The 12078-nt window shown below is 39.7% G+C and overlaps 1 protein-coding gene across 1 annotated transcript in view; it reads left to right on the top strand.

Moving 5' to 3' along the window:
* Nucleotides 1–12078, top strand: part of KIAA0825 — a gene marked incomplete at its 3' end in the record, with an annotated part of 225582 nt that overhangs the window by 77389 nt on the left and 136115 nt on the right. Inside the window, exon 12 of the mRNA XM_082013187.1 lies at nucleotides 659–798. Within this exon, the coding sequence (XP_081869313.1) occupies nucleotides 659–798 (140 nt within the window). The remainder of the gene's footprint in view (nucleotides 1–658; nucleotides 799–12078) is intronic.

Genomic DNA, 12078 nt, shown 5'->3' with positions numbered 1-12078 from the left:
GAGGAATCCTTCGAGTATTTTTGTTTAGAAACCTAAACTCTTGCACAACATGGAAGCTGCAAACAGAAAACAAACTGCAGTCTCCTTAAAAGCTAATGAACTTGTACTATGCTTTCTCACTTCTTCTTGCTGGCATAGCAGTTATCCAACCAGTCTAATATTTCAGGTAGATTTTTCAGGACATTTAAGAATTGGGTCAACCTAATGTGGAATCTTGCAGCCTTTTTTAGTATTCTGTTTGTTTTTTAATTACGTGTTTTGTATACTTCAGCCAGGACACTTCAGAGCTCTTACTAAGCAATTAATGTAATAGTAAACTAAATAAATAGCCTTGAATTTATTCAAGCACAAAAAAAAAAAAAACCTTTTTGCCTGGTAGAACAAGGCAAACATGGTTCCATGAAAGAGATAAGTGAGGTTGCTTTGTATCAGTTATAACTTTGGCAGACTACCAAATGTTAATTTGCTTTTAGCTAGTTGAGATTAAATATAATTCCTTCCCCGAGCTGCCTTAAAGTAAGCAAGCATGAAAGCTTTTTCAGAGTAATCTGGGAGGAATTGACATTTAAGGGAGTTAGCATTATATCTGCATTTTAAGGATATTAATTTCATAGATAAATTAACTACATTATTTTTTCTTTATCTTACATTTTGAAAGGACTCCATCAGCCAGAGAAATGGCAGCCCAGGGTCAGCTGAAACTGCTCTTATCCCAGCCGTACTGTAATGTGAACTTGCTTTTGGAAACATTGCTGCATCATGATTGTCTCTTAGTGAAAATTTTACTGAGAAGTTCAAGTAAGTATTTATACTGTCAATCCTTATAAGGATATCGGTGAAAAACACAAGTTCATTTTTAACTACTTAAATACTGAAGACTGTCAACCATTTTTTGGGGTATCAGTAGCGATTCAGTTACCACTAGGGTACTTCTTGAATGGGTATGAAGAAAGAAAAACTCATCACTTTTTAAATGAGAATGTTTTGCAGTCAGTCTGTGTAGTCATAGTTTCAAAGCAGACTATAACTTGATAAAATAGGCTGCTATTGTAAATGCAAAGGAGTCAAAATTAATTTGATGTTAACAGAACTTCAGTACCACAACTGCTTTACATAGATTTTTAAAAGTGTGGATTAGTAGTCTGAAAGATCACTTTCAAAATTATGTTTCAACAGTGAAAAGCTTCTTAGAGGTTTTGTTTAAGTTATTATATGTTTGTCACTGTAGGCATTCTAGAAGTACATTTATATGCTTCCTCGTGTTAATACTCTCATTAATGCTGTTATGAAAGTAGAACAAATAAAAGAATGGCTCTACAGGGTTTTCTTTTCATTCTGCTAATATTGTGTTTAAAGCAACAAACTTTATCACATCTTTCCCTTTAATAGCTTTCGGATCAAATGATCACATTGTTGAAAACCTAATGGTATAATCACGAGTTTGACATAATTTTGCAGTAGTAGTGGATGAGAGGCTCAGTTTCTATCTTTCTTTAGCAAAAGAATTCTCCCTACTTATAAAAAAAACTATTAGGTCCACAATATTAGATATAACATAATTTAGTTCTGTCATTTTAAAGTGGCCTAACATTTGTCAGGAGTACAACATTGCTTCCACTTCTGTCATGCTTCTTATTGAGAGACGCACTGCATCAACTTGGCTATTCAAATACCTGTCATCCTTTACAAAGACTGACAAATGTTTGATCAGGATCGTATTCTTACCCTAGTGGTATTGAGTATTGAATTTTACTAGCTGCTTAAATTATCACAGGTATTAAGTGACAGAAGATATTAATCTATTGACTGGCCAACCTCTTCAGCTTCAGGGAAATATACGCTACTTTGAATTAGAAAATGTGCTATTTACGCAGACTTTGTTAATGTAATTACAATATTGGTATGAATAAACTTTCAGTTTAGATAAAGCTGAAACATGAGATGATCCATATCTTCTAAATTAATGTCAATAGGGTTAATTATCTAATGATAAAATTATTGTATTTTTTATTCCATCTCCTATACAGCAGCTTTCTGATGCTACATATGCTAAAATTTTTTTATGTGAGCTATTATGTATTAGTACAAGGGAAGTTGGACTAATAAGCTATACCTTAATTCTAGCAATGACAGTTTTAGACTCTTCTGTTCAGTAGGATAAAAGGCTTACAGAATTATGTACTCATCAACAGTAAAATTTTGCAATGTGTAATATTATGCATGAAAACAGATAATAAGCTAAGTGTACCATAGTTTTTGAGTGATTTGCCCTAGTGATAACGAAACTCCCTGGTATTTAACTAGATAATAAGAATTTTTTAAATAAGGAAAAGTCTTCTGACATTTTACTTTATTTTACACTCAATCTTTCCTTTTTCCTTGAAAAACCAGTCCAGAAGGCAAAACTTCTGTATAAAGAGGTGCTGATATGGAGATGTTTTTAGGTAATGGTAACATTTTTTGTATTGTAGCAGTAGTTTGGGATACTTACAGTAGGCATCACACAAACACATTTAATTTAATTGCACTGCCATTGTTCTCATATGGTTGTACCATGGTGAGGGTCAGAAATAATGTATATTCCCCGTCATAGTAGGGAGTACTGTTGGGATTTGCAAAGTTGTCTCAATAGAAAGAGTGTTTTGGGGGAATGCATGTATGCATGATTCAATGTTGCTCAATATTATCAGAAGGTTGTCATATTTGTTGAAGCTGTTGAAACTCCGTGTATGTAACTATAAGCTATCTGGACACGGAGGTGATAAGAATTGGACTTTCGTCAGTTTTTTGTGCAATATGATATAGGAAATAGACATTAAAAGTAAAATGCTGCTTAAATATGAAGTTATCACATCAAAAATACTGAAGGCAATAAATGAGGATACCAAAAACTGAACCACTTATTTGTCTCCACTGACTATGGCCACTGAGTAAAAGGCAACTTGGAAAAAATAGTTGAAAAATTGGATTTGAATATAGGACCTCTATAACTTAAACTGAAAGTCTAAATAACCTAAGTGTACTAAATTACAGTTAATTACTGTGTAGTATAATTCCAGAGTTTTTTCCTATAGGTCAAACATTAAGAAGATTTCTTCTAAGACATGTTCTTGAGTGAGTGAAGGTTCTAGGGCCTTTGCTGTGCCTTTGTGGAGGGAAATAATTAAGGTAGCTGGTACTGTGTTAATTGTCTGACAAAACAAACTATTGTGCAATTTTCTTGGCTGAATTTTACCAGAATTGCTTTATCACCCGTGGATATGAAACAGAAATGGATTATTTTGACAAGCAACAAATAATAGATGAAAAAAGAAAGTGGTGCTTGCATAATATGAGTTAGTGAATCCAGCAGGTGCTGATATGAAAACGGGAAGGGTGAAAGTGAACTCTGAGAATTTCAGCTAGACTTGCTGTAAACGCGCAGCATGCCAGCAGAACAGTCTGTGACTTCTGGTTTGAGAGTCTTTATTTCCAGGAAGCAGGGGCTAATCTTTGTATAATAAAGCAAAAACAACAGCTTTATTGAATTACACTGGCCCAACACAGGGTTAATACCAAAGGGAAACTCATCAGTCAACAGACACCCCACAAATGAGGAACAGGTCACTGAGAAATCATCAGCAAGGCACATCCAAGGCTTCAGTCAGTCCTCGAGCCTCATACATACTTTTGTTTAAGAAGAAGAGATGGTAGCAGCAATTTAATGAAGTACAATGGAAAAAGCAATATATTCCTTTTAAAAAAAATCTTATTCATTACAATGAATACATGACACTCCAGTTGTTACAGAGATTTAATTTCATTTTCTACACATAACTTTGAGGTGAGTACTGGCATGTGGAGATAAACTGGAAGAAAACAGCTTTCACAGCCGGACAAGGCCGTTGGCAGTTTCACCTAATGTTTTTGGCTTGGACAGTGCATATTTGAGAGACTAATGGAAGAGGGTATTGTGTAGCCTGTACAGTTAAACCTAGATGATATCCTGATCCCCACTAAAACTTTGAAATAAGAACTGATAGTAACATTTGCAAATATTCTGTGATAAGTTTAAGTCTGCAAATCTGAAATTGGACCCAAAGGAATCTGAGTTTCCTCAAAAGGAGATAATTTACCTTGCACACATAAGCAGGGTGCAGAAGGGAAGATTTCCACTGAGAAAATAAAACGGTGTGGTGCAGCATCAGCCAACTCCCTAAACAGTAGTAGATATGAAGAGTTTTCTAAGACTGTGCCTATATAAACTGATTTCTGGCAAGAGAACTGATGTGAAAATGTATTTGTAGAATGGAAACTTTTTTTTCTACTCCATTTCTTTTCCCCTTTAGAAGCAGCTCTTTAACTGCCAGAATGTGTAATGTGACATTTTAAGGTACATTTTAAACACTAATAAAATTTTAATTAGATTTCATTAAATTAATTCTTTTTTAGGCATTCAAAGGTAAATAGCACAGAATTTTTTGTAAGTTACCCTAAAAGAACAGTGAAAGGTGGTAACTTCACGAATTGTACTCACTTAGGAATCGGACAGAACTTTTAGTGAGACTAGGGAATTACTACAAATGAAAATGTACATTCGCTAAATAAACTACTGTCTCCATTAAAAGCTCCTGGCATTGGAGTTTGTAACAATTTCGAACTTTTATTTCAAGTACTTGAATGTAATTATTTTTGTACTTCCTTGTAATAACTCCTCAGATTTAATAATCCTGAGACACAGTTTACCAGGCAGCTGGAAGAACTAGCAACTGTGCTAGTCCCATGGTTCAACCACACGCAGTTTTAGGGAAATACAGTCTTGCAAGTTTTTTCACAAAACTTGGGTGTTAATGTGCAACATTGTCCTCATTAGGAGAGCACAAGTAACTCTCAGAGGAATTTATATGCCTGTGCAGAGATAGCTCTCTCCTCCAGGTATTTGTGGATCATCTAGGATGAGCCTTGTGAGTACAGACTCCCAAACACCTGAAAGTTTTCTTAGCTTTATCGCAATAGCAAACTGTATTGTGGCAACCTGGCATCAAAAGATTAGAAAATTATTTTAAAAGTGGCATATCCTCAAGGTATCCTTCTGACCAGTAAACTTATTGGATACCATACCTGCATAACCAGTGTGGTAAAATGGTAGACAGGTTTACTGGTGTGGTGTATTTCTAGCTGTCGAAAGATCAATAGAAACGGAATCTTAATCAGATAGCCTATTCCTTTTGGTGACTTTCCAGTGATAAGCTAAAGAAAACAGTAACAGATTTTACAGAGTTTCTGAAATATTGAATAGGAATTTCCGTTTAGACTGTAATAGAACCCTGCTGAGAATCACATGATTTTTCTTGACAAAGTGTGGCGACAGTCTCTGTGACGTACCTGTGGTAGTCTCTGTGGCTGTGGTAAATGATCATATGGATAGCTTTTCAAAGATGTCATAATTTCTGGTAGGAAATTCTTTCTACAGTAGAGCTTTAGACTGAATACATTTTAAGAGGGTAGCCTGTTCAGTATTGATCCCAATACATGGAGTAGTACAAAGGAGGTAATGTGACCATAAGACTAAATTCAATATTGCCTCATCAAATTTTGGCTATCAGAATGTCAAATTTTCAGCACACTATCCCATAAAATCAGTGCTGGACGTATTCTGATAGTAATGATGTTTTCTAATTGATGCAGGTGAGACAGATTTCACAGAAGCCATTAACCCAGAGATTCATTAATGGAAGCTTCCTCTCGGGTAGTTGAAAACAAAATGCTTAGGGACAAAAAATTCTAAAGGGAGTGGAATGACTGTAAAATACTGTGGGATTGGTGATGTGTAAACAGAAGGCACTGAAGTAGTTTGCTGGTATCTTAATAATTTATGGATAGATGATATAAAGTTTGTTAAACTCTTTTTGTCTTGTGTTGAGCTTTTTAGTTCTCACAAATCTAGGATTCATTGGATTCACAGGTAGCAGCTAATGCAGGGGATATTATTATTTGGTTTTTACTGAATTGAAATGAGTAGGGTTAAGATCTGCATTTCATTCAGGATAGAAGTAATATGATCTAATTTTTTTTAATTAAAAACTAAAATAATAGACTTTCTGCCAAAATGAAGTCATATTCAAAGTTACGGTAGATTCTGCCTGTCAAGACTGACTGGAGAATGATTGCATTGGAGAGGAGCAACTCTATGAGAGACAAGTAAAATGATCTACCAGAACAGATACAGAAAAAGAACAAAAAAAAAGCCAGTGACAGAAGAAGCACTGAGAATATAGTGCAAAGAAGCAAGTAGTGCAGAGTGCCTGCTGAAAGATTTGGCTCTATAAACAAATAAAATAATAGATTCTTTTTTGCATTCTTTATATCCTCATCAACTGCTGTGATTTAAGCTATAAAGAAAGCAGAAGTTTTATGCTCTTTGTAAATAAAAGAACTGTATCAGAAATAACTTGCTCCATCCTCAGTTTCTCTTCCTGAAAGAAACAGCTTGTATAAATTTCAATTTTGACTACCTCTTTTTGTCAAAAAAGACAGCATAACTGTTTATAGCTTGTCTGTGTTGTAAGAATTCACTAGGGAAGGAGAAGGCTAAAGTCAATAATGGAAGATTTTCTAAATTCAGTAAGATTCGTTTCGTGGCTAAACCAGTAACAGATAAGAATTGGAGGAGTATGACCATGTCAGCAAGTTACTAGGAGGTATTTCTATCAGTAAGAAAGAAATATGGTAAATTATGCTTGTAAGTCTGCCTCTGTGAAGATATGTTTTTAAAATACATGGTACTATCCCAAGAGGTTAAATGCATTATTTTGTCATAGGAAGAATGATTCATTGTGGCTGGTTTCGGCATAGCTGTTATTCACTAGATACACAATTTTCTTATAAAGATATTTATTAATAATATTAATATGTTTAATATATTTTGGCATCCTCTGTGGATATGGTACATGGAAATAACAAATAGCAGATTTTCTTTAACGGGTACCTAAGATAAGTATATAGCCATATTTATGTATGGATCTAAGTCATGCTAAAATGAAAAAAAAGCAACTCCTTTGAGCTATCTATAGGAGCTTTAAATACCCTTCACAGATTAGCTTTTGATATACAAATGTAGTGAGTGGAAAAAAGAGAAATATATTGAGGGAAGCATCAGTGTGCAATAAGTATGATGCCTATCATATAAATACTGTTCTTATGTGATGATTAGCAAGAAGGCTGCATTGGAGTGCAAACTAAGATGAATACTTAATGTTATGACAGGTGAGCTAATAAATGCTAAAGAAAAATTCTAAGGCAAGAGAAAATGTGTATATTTCTGTAGACATCTAATTCATAATATTTAACCAGCTATACTGATCAACTAGCTAAAGCTTTCAACCAACTGCATTATCCTTTGAGGTCCCTCACAAGCCAAACTATTCTATGATCCATGACAGTTTATCAGTCAGAAAACTCTTTTCAACCCAAGTTTTGAACAGTCAGATATTCTTACAATAAAGGCAACATTTATTTCAGGGTGAAACAAGAAAAAGCTGATGAAAACTTGCATATCTTGTTATGTTTAGCCTGAGAATGATTTCCCAGTGGGTTCCTGAAGATCTTTACTTAAAAGCACAAGGCTTTTTTATACACTAGTTATAAAAAGATATATGTATAATCCCCTACAGAATTCTTTTATACTTCTTTCCATTTATCTAATTTTATTCATAGCACCAAGTTGATTAGAAAAGTTATTAGTAAATTGTGACTCAAACTTTCCATGTGGTGCAATCATAAAGGAAACTTAAGCTTAATTTCAAGTCTTAAGCCCCTTTAAACAAAGCAGTTTCCTATCAAGTTCTATGAAGACAGTTTACGTAGTATTTAAAATCTCAGCAAATCCGCCTCCCTAGAATTTGGTTAAATTATTTTTAAAAAATAGTAATATAACCAAAATTCAATTCAAGTTTTCATCTCACAATTTAAATACCTCTGGGTTTTCCTTTTTGAACTGCTTTTTCTGCTTTCTTAGTTGTTTCTTTGTCATATCCTTATCAGACAACAGAACGCTGGTTTGAGTGAATTAGTGGAATCCATTTAATTCTTCACTCAGAAGCATCTGACATTGGAAGATGTCTCCGCAAAATATGCCAGCTCAGCTAACTCATAGAAAAAAAGCTGACCAAAAAAAATGCTTATTGCTGATCTGTGTCCTGCCTTGGAAAAAAAAAAAAACAGAGCTTGTTGGTTGTGAAATCACTGATCTTGTTCTTCAGCTTTCTACATCCCATGGCTGTTTCTATTATGGTTGCACACTACCCAGGCTGAATCATAGAATCGTTATAGAATCTTTGGGCTGAAGGGACCTTTCCAGGCCACCCAGCCCAACCCCCGGCCATGAGCAGGGACATCCCCAACCAGAGCAGGGTGCTCAGAGCCCCGTCCAGCCTGACCTGGGGGGTTCCCAGGGACGGGGCATCCACCACCTCTCTGGCCAACCTGGGCCAGGGCTTCCCCACCCTCCTCGTGAAAAATGTCTTCCTTAGATCTCGTCTAAACCCGCCCCCTTCTAGTTTAAACCCAGCGGCCCTTGTGCTGTCGCTCCCGGCCCCGCTAACAAGCCCATCCCCACCTTTCCTACAGGCCCCTCTCAGCCCTGGCAGCTGCAGGAAGGTCTCCCCGGAGCCTTCTCTGCTCCAGGCTGAGCCCCCCCAGCTCTCCCGGCCTGTCCTCCCGGCAGAGCTGTTCCAGCCCTCGGAGCGTTGCTGGGGCCTCCTCTGGCCCCGCTCCAGCAGCTCCGTGTCTCTCCTGTGCCGAGGGCTCCGGAGCTGGACGCGGCCCTGCAGGGAGGTCTCCCCGGAGCGGGGCAGAGGGGCAGAACCCCCTCCCTCGCCCCGCTGGCCACGCGGCTTTGGGGGCAGCCCAGGACACGGGTGGCTTCTGGGCTGTGAGCGCACGTTGCCGGCTCCTGTCCAGCTTTTCACCCACCGGGACCCCCAAGTCCTTCTCCATGGGGCTGCTCTCCATTCCTCATCCCCAGCCTGTGCTGATACCGGGCGTTGCCCCGACCCAGGGGCAGGACCCTGCACTTGGCCTTGGTGGACCTCATGAGGTTCACACAGGCCCATTCCTCCTGCTTGTCCAGGTCTCTCTGGATGGCATCCCATCCCTCAGGTGTGTCAACCGCACCACTCAGCTTGGGGTCATCTGCAAACTTGCTGAGGGTGCACTCCATCCCACTGTCTATGTCATTGATGAAGATATTAAAGAGTACTGGTCTCAGTACTCCAGCTGAGGGACACCGCTCATCACCGATCTCAATCTGGATATTGAACCGTTGCAACCATCCAACCAATTCCTCATCCACCCACCAGTCCACCCATCAAATCCATGTCCCTCCAATTTAGAGAGAAGGATGTTGTGGGGGACCATGTCAAAGGCCTTACCGAAGTCTAGATAGACAACATTGGTAGCTCTTCCGTTGTCCGCTGATGTGGTCACTCCATCACAGAAGGCCACTAGGTTGGTCAGGCAGGACTTGCCCTTGGTGAAGCCGTGCTGGCTGTCTTGAATCACCTTCCTGTCCTCCATGTGCCTTAGCAGAGCTTCTAGGAGGATCTGCTCCAGGATCTTTCCCGGCACAGAGGTGAGGCTGACGGGTCGGTAGTTCCCAGGGTCCTCCTTGCTCCTTTTTAAAAATGGGTGCAATGTTTCCCTTTTTCCAGTCTTCAGGGACTTAACCTGACTGCCAAGTCTTTTCCAATGTCATGGAGAGTAGCTTGGCAACTACATCAGCCAGTTTGCTCAGCACTCTGGGATGCATCTTGTCAGGTCCTGTAGACTTGTGCAAGTTCAAGTTCCTCAGGTGGTCTCAAACCTGATCTTCTCTTACAGTCGGAGGGACTCCTGCAGTCCCCATCTTGCAGGCCGTCCCCTCGAGAGGTGTGGGAAGAGACACTGCCAGTGAAGACTGAGGCAAAGAAGTCACTGAGGACCTCAGCCGCCTTCTCATCTGTTGTTACCAGATTGCCAGTCTTGCTCATCACAGGGTGTACACTTTCTTTGACCTTCCTTTTCTGGCCAACATACCTGTAGAAGCCCTTCTGATTATTCTTTTCATCCCTTGCCAAGTTCAGCTCCAGGAGCACCTTGGCCCTCCTGACCCCATCCCTACACAACCGGGCAGCATCCCTGTACTCCTCCCAGGATCCCTGTCCCTGCTTCCACTGCCTGTGCATTCCTTTCTTGCCCTTTAGTTTGCCCAGCAGGTCTCCACTCAGCCGTGCTGGCCTCTTGCCTTCCTTTCCTGATTCCTTATACCTGGGGATTGAGAGCTTTTTGCTCTATGGAAAGAGTCCTTAAAGATCTGCCAGCTCTGTTCTGCTTCCTTGTGCCTGAGGGCAGTTTCCCAGGGCGTCCTATTGACTCACTCCTTGAAGAGCTGGAGGTTTGCTTTCCTAAAATTCAGGGTCCTGACTTTACTCTTCTCCTGCCCCATTCCCTCAGGACTGTGAACTCCACCGGTGCATGTTCACTGCAGCCCCGGCTGCCTCCAATCTTGGCGTCATCAATTAGCTCAGTTGCGTTGGTGTCCAACAGGTCCAGTATCACATCCCCTCTGTCAGGGCTGTCTATTGCCTGATGAAAGACTTTATCCTCCATGCACCCCAGCAGTCTCCTGGATTGCCTACCACTCACTGTGCTACTTTCCCAGCAGACGTCGGGGTGGTTGAAGTCCCCCAGCAGGACGAGAGCCTGCGAGCGCGATGCCTCCTGTAGCTGGAGTGAGAAGCCTTCATCAGCAGACTCCCCTTGATCGGCACCTGTAGTAGACACCAGCCACAAGGTTCCCTTTGTTGCCTCAGTCCCTGGTTCTTACCCATAAGCTTTCGACCTGCTCGTGGCTATTCCTCAGAGACAGCTCTTCACACTCTATCCATTTCTTCATGTGGAGGGCAACGCCTCTGTCCTTCCTTCCTCGCCTGTCCTTTCTGAACAGCCTGCAGCCATGGGAGGGATGCACTCCAGTCGTGGGATTTGTCCCACCAAGTTTCAGTAATGGTGACCAGCTCGTAGCTTTCCAGCAGCATGGTGGCTTCCAGCTCCTCCTGTTGGTTGCCTGTGCTGCGTGCATGGGTGTAGAGGCACTTCAGCTGGGCTGTTGGCCATGCCACTTTCTTAGAGGAACCTGCCTTAGTTCCTCTGAGGTCTTTCTCTGGTGCAACAGGCTGAGGGACCTCACTAGCGCTCCGTCCCTCTAACCTTGGTGTTTGTCTTGATTGAGCCTGATATTATCCCCCTTCAAGTCTAGTTTAAAGACTAGCTACAAGTCAACAAGCCCCGCTAGCTTGCGAGCAAAGACCCTCTTCCCCTTCTGAGAAATGGTTTACAGTAAGGTATGAATTAGATTGTATGAATTCAGAGGAGAGTGAAATGAGATTTTTGAATTTTATGACATTCTCAAGTCATTCAGAGCTGTGTGGAAAGCAGCAATTTTCCACTGCAGTAGATTTAGAAGGCTGTTTGAACCACTAGAAAAACACAGCCTAGAAATTTAGTCTCTCCCATCTTTCTCCTGCACAGGTTGCTAAAGTTAAGGGCGGACAAACTGGCATAAAACAATGACATTTTCAAGTATAATTTTATCTATATCAATTTTACAGAAACTTTCAGGTTTGCAAACTAGTAATTTAAATTAAATGTGTTTAATTGGTTCTGGCTCTGGTCATTTGTTATGATTGTTAACATCACATATTGGAGAAATATGTGGGAAGCTGAGGTCTTAAACGTTAGCATGAGTCAAAGCTGTCATTCACTTTCAGCTGGGAGAATGTTTTATAGTGATTATGAAAAACATTTAGAAATACATGTTATATAAGCTGTTACCACTCAACTCTATGAAAATCACTAGTTGTCTTTCTTTAAAAACATAAGTATCTGTGTCTTAGCAGGGGTGAGATTGTGTTTTGCAGAACTGATTTCTTCTCAATTTGATCTTGTACTGAAAAACAAAGCCAAGCCATTTTGGGGACTATGCGATTGCTACTATTTTATTTTATTTTATTTTATTTTATTTTATTTTATTTTATTTTATTTTATTTTATTTTATTTTAT

Source organism: Phaethon aethereus (genome assembly GCF_964289735.1).
Source record: "Phaethon aethereus genome assembly, chromosome: Z".
Lineage (NCBI taxonomy): Eukaryota > Metazoa > Chordata > Aves > Phaethontiformes > Phaethontidae > Phaethon > Phaethon aethereus.
Note: the sequence above shows the minus strand (reverse complement) of the source record. Positions and strands in the feature narration are given on the sequence as shown.